At 38.0% G+C, this 4470-nt stretch overlaps 1 protein-coding gene across 4 annotated transcripts in view; it reads left to right on the top strand.

Annotated features, from left to right (window-relative positions):
• LOC118321499 (disabled homolog 2-like) overlaps positions 1-4374 on the top strand; it is a 13440-nt gene extending 9066 nt beyond the window's left edge. For all 4 annotated transcript variants that reach the window (XM_035652838.1, XM_035652836.1, XM_035652837.1 and 1 more), the window contains one exon: positions 3341-4374. In XM_035652838.1, coding sequence (XP_035508731.1) covers positions 3341-3702 — 362 coding nt within the window. In that variant the 3' untranslated portion in view covers positions 3703-4374. The remainder of the gene's footprint in view (positions 1-3340) is intronic.
• The last annotated feature ends 96 nt before the right edge of the window (positions 4375-4470 follow it).

The following is a 4470-nucleotide window of genomic DNA, read 5'->3' as shown; positions in this document are numbered from 1 at the left end:
GCAGCGGCGAGTCTACATGACGCTATAATCTGCTCAAAATTCATCCAAATTACTCCTTTTACAATAACTTCTTGCAGTTACCGAGTTCACTGTTTGGGTTCATTGTACAGTTTTGAATATAATATAAAATATCTATAAAATATGTCACTTAGTCGTGATAGAAAAGAAGAAGAAAAAGGTTGGAACCACTGAGTTACAACATGAGACTGTGAACTGGCACAGGATGTTTTTTACCCTGCAGTCTCTAAGGCTTGACTCAGATATTAACCATATGTGACCTGAAACATTTTATATGTAGAGTGGGGGAGTACACAGCCTGGGTGAAGGTACAAGGAAGGTCTAAATTCAGGTCAAAATAATAAATAAATTATTCCTTCTTGCCTGGTTTCTCTCAACTTTTATTCAAAATGTTTTGAATAAGGCAAATGTCATAGCCTATATATAAATATATGCTATATTTTTTTCTTTACATAGTAAAAAATGTCCATCAGTATACTTTTACAGATGTTTATGAACATTAAGGCTTTTCTTTGTGTTTGGCAAGTGTATTTTCCCTTTTTTCTGCATAGCAAATATTCAGAAACAGTCTAAATATTACGTGCAAAGAAAAGGGAAGTTGTTTCAAACCACATATGTCAGACATCTGATTTAGTAATATTAATTTTAGAGATAATCAAAGGTTTGAGAGTTTGGATTTGTAGACTTCATTGGACTTTCACTAACAGACGAGGACACAAAATCCAGGACATACACAAAAGGAAAAATTTGTTGTTTCCTTTTTTTCCATTGCATCAAAGGGGGGATTCATCCTGACATCTGGCTCAGAGTTTATCAGTTTGATATGAAATAAAAATATCAAATAAATATAATTAAAAATGTCAGGCTGTTCTGTCATAAAACTTTGCAAACCATCAGACAAACATTAATCTCTAATCTTCCTCTAGCATTCAAGGCGACTCACTGTTGGCATCTCTCACTAAATCAGAGCATTAACACCTTCACAGTGTGTTCACACATATCACACTGTGGTATTGAAACTGTGGTTGTGAAGCCGGCCCTCCAAAACACCATTCACATCTTCAATTCAGTCTTTAGCAGATTAACACCAAGCACTTTATCTATAATATTCAGTACATTATAGATCAGGTAACCTGCTCTGGAGCAGCATGAGGCTCTTTAACTGCTCTCCAGTGGCTTTAACACAAACATATAAGGAAGTAAGAAAATGTGCCTCATTCATTACGTACTGACCCGGCAACTTTTCCTCTATATTTTACCGGACTAGTAGTGAAGTAGTGAAGTCCTGAGTAAAAAATGATCTCGTTATTTGCGCTTCTTTGGGAGGACCAAAAACACAAATTAAACGTCCCTTTCTATGCGTCCTTACGCAACGCTCGTTTGATCCTATGGTTTGACCTCACTCACGTCACATCACGTGACATGTAGACGTGACCATAGTGTGGACGTGACTCGAACAGGAGCAGAAGACGCACGAAAGACTCAGAAGACATGTGATAATGTTTCTTGAATAAAGAGCATAAAAGAGATCGTGTGCATGTCCTCTTTTTAGAATAAAGATTCATGCTGATTTAGGCATCTTATCGATACAAATTGTATAAAATATTCCCTAAACAGAAAATAATCTGCTCAAATTCATCCAAATCACTCACTTTACACAGACTTCTTGTAGTTACTGAGTTCACTGTTTGGGTTCATTGTACAGTTTTAAATATATTATGAAATATCCATAAAATATGTCCCTTAAGCAGAGGTCATCGGCTTCATAAAGGATAAAAGGGAATAGTCTGGGAACCACTGATTCAGATCATGAGATAAATTCAAAAGCTCAGGCAGCAATCTGGAGAAATACATTGATGCTCTTCAACAGCCTCTGACCTTTGACCTGGAGGTGCACTACACATGCACACAATATTTTCCCATGATCTCCCTGTTCATGACATGTTTGATACATAGATGGTAGGCAATTACATAATTCCCATGGCACAGTTGTTTTACATTAATGTTTAAATGTTAGTAAGACAGAGGAATGTGCAGTTTTTACTGTCTATCAATGGTGGATTCACTCTCTCTCAACACATGCTGAATTCCCACACTGAAAGATTTTCTCAACCTCTGTCTCTGCTGGTAGAGGAAAAATGATAAAATCACTGGAATTAAAGCAATAAACACTAAAGATTTTAGTCAGAAAACAAACATTTCTGTTTAAGCTTATCTTCAAAGTGAGTCGGTGTGTAAGCAGGCAGCAGTGTGATCTTTATAAAGTGGGGTGGTGTTGTTTACTTTGCCTTTTTACTTACCTAAATGAACCACACATTGGTCATACTATATGGATATTGTAAGAATAACCAGTTAATAATCAGAGGTTGGCAGCTTCAAGCTTCAAAACACTTTCTATTAAACAAATCCAGGGTTTGATCTAAGGCTGCCCCGACTAAAGATTTTTCATAAAAACAAACTCTGCTCTCAGAATTCATGCCTCTTCTGATCCCGTCCTGAACCCCACCGTGTCTTCATCGTCAGAGTCCTGGTCAGAGAAGATGTAAATTACCTGGCGTCCGCCAGTCTCGCCCGGCTCCAGTTCTGGTGCTTGGTGCTAGTCGTGTAAACAAACCTACCCTGTGTCCTTTGAGCTACCAGTCCGGGTAGCGTCAGCTAAGCGACGTGTGCTATGTAGCTAATGAGAGCTAGTGCCACGTTACAAGAGCAAAGGTTCGTATTGCAACAATCCCCTGATACTTGTAATCATCTTTAATGTCCTTCACAATGTCCCAGAGCCCAACGTGACTCCTTTAAATTGCTTACTGTCCGACCAACAATCCAAAACCCAAAGATATTCAATTTAAAAGATATAAAATACATAAAAGCAGAAAATCCTCATATTTAATAACTTGAGTTTTACATTCTGGGAATCACACTTATTTATTTTCTTGCAGAGACTAGATCAAAGAAGATCAATACCACTTTAATATCTACTTGATTAACTTAGCTTAGCATAAAGACCGGGAAATGGCAGAAACAGCTAGCCCGGCCCCCGTCTCTGATGCTTAAAAATTAACAGTTTGTTTAATTTGTTCGCAAACTTAAAAGTGTACAAACGACAAGCTATGTTGTGCTGGAACTATTTCTTGGCAACTAGCAGCTGGAAGCAGTTATTTCCTGGAGTTCAATTAATGGACCGAATCGTTTCAGAATCACAGTTCAGTGATATATTGTATCGTACAGGCTGAGACAATATTTAATTAGTTCAGTCTGACCAAACATTAATATTTAACTGTACAATAGAGCAGTTTTTAACTTCATTTATCTTCTTTTCTCTCAGAGTCTCCACAGCCAGCGCTCTCCAGCTCTCAGATCCTCTCCCTGTTCCCCACACAGCCAGTTGGGGGTTCTCCATACTCCTCCCCCCCGTACTCTCCCACCGCTATGCCCTGGGCTCAGCAGGGGCTTCTGGGAAATCAGTGGGCAGGTTCTGCTGCAGCGCCCTGGCCCACAGTCCCCGGCAGTATGGCAGCATGGCCGGCAGGCGTCGCAGCGCCCCCTGTAGGCGGCCACATTCAGGCTCACAGCACTCAACCAGGAGTCATGATGGGAGGAAGCACACCCACCTCACCCACCACCGTCGACCCTTTAAACTCCATCTATGCCCCCGCTGGAGCAACAGGACCTCTGCAGTTTGATTGATGAATTTGGTATAATTCTTATTTAATTTTCAAGAGAATTTGGCTGTGATGGTTTCCCCCATAATGCAGCAGTATTATTATGATTATTAACAGTCTACAGGCAGCAGCAGTGAGTTTTAGCTAAAGATTTTGCACCTAATGTTATTTATGTAACTACCAACAACAACAACAATAATAATAATAAAAGATACAGTAAATGTCTGCTCACTAAAAACTGCACAAAATGTAATTTCATATGTGTTTTTCTATTTGTGTGAATCTGGACACTTTCTTTATTTGCTTATATAATCAAATATTTTTGTTGCTATTCAAGAAAACTGAAAGATTGAAACAATCCAACATTTATAGTTACAGTATAAAGTAGTCAATGTTTACTGTTTACTGGAAAATATAAATTTTGATCCAAAACAGTTTCACTGTTTTTTATTAAAAAAAGCTGAAATCTCATCATAATATTAATATAATAGATGTTAGCAATTAATCCTATTTAATTTCTCCCGCTCATATACGATACACAGTATGTTATTGTCTTAGTTTTATCTGAAGCTTAAAATGACTTTTCCTTTCATCATTTGTTCTCTACATGTTATTTTCCTTCCTCTTTTTTTAAAAGTGTTCATCACGTTTACTCATACAATACACATGCGGAATAAAATACAGAACATTCGAGGAAGCATGTTTATTTTTAGTTTGTTTTATTTTTTTATGACAGTATATCACTTTGCCTGTGGACTGGTAGCTGGAGCCAGTTTCACCTCCTGTGCGCTGC

Source organism: Morone saxatilis, unplaced genomic scaffold (assembly GCF_004916995.1).
Source record: "Morone saxatilis isolate NCDOM2014 unplaced genomic scaffold, NCSU_SB_2.0 Contig12, whole genome shotgun sequence".
NCBI classification, from domain to species: domain Eukaryota; kingdom Metazoa; phylum Chordata; class Actinopteri; family Moronidae; genus Morone; species Morone saxatilis.
The sequence above is the reverse complement of the archived record's forward strand: the minus strand, read 5'-3'. Positions and strand labels throughout refer to the sequence as shown.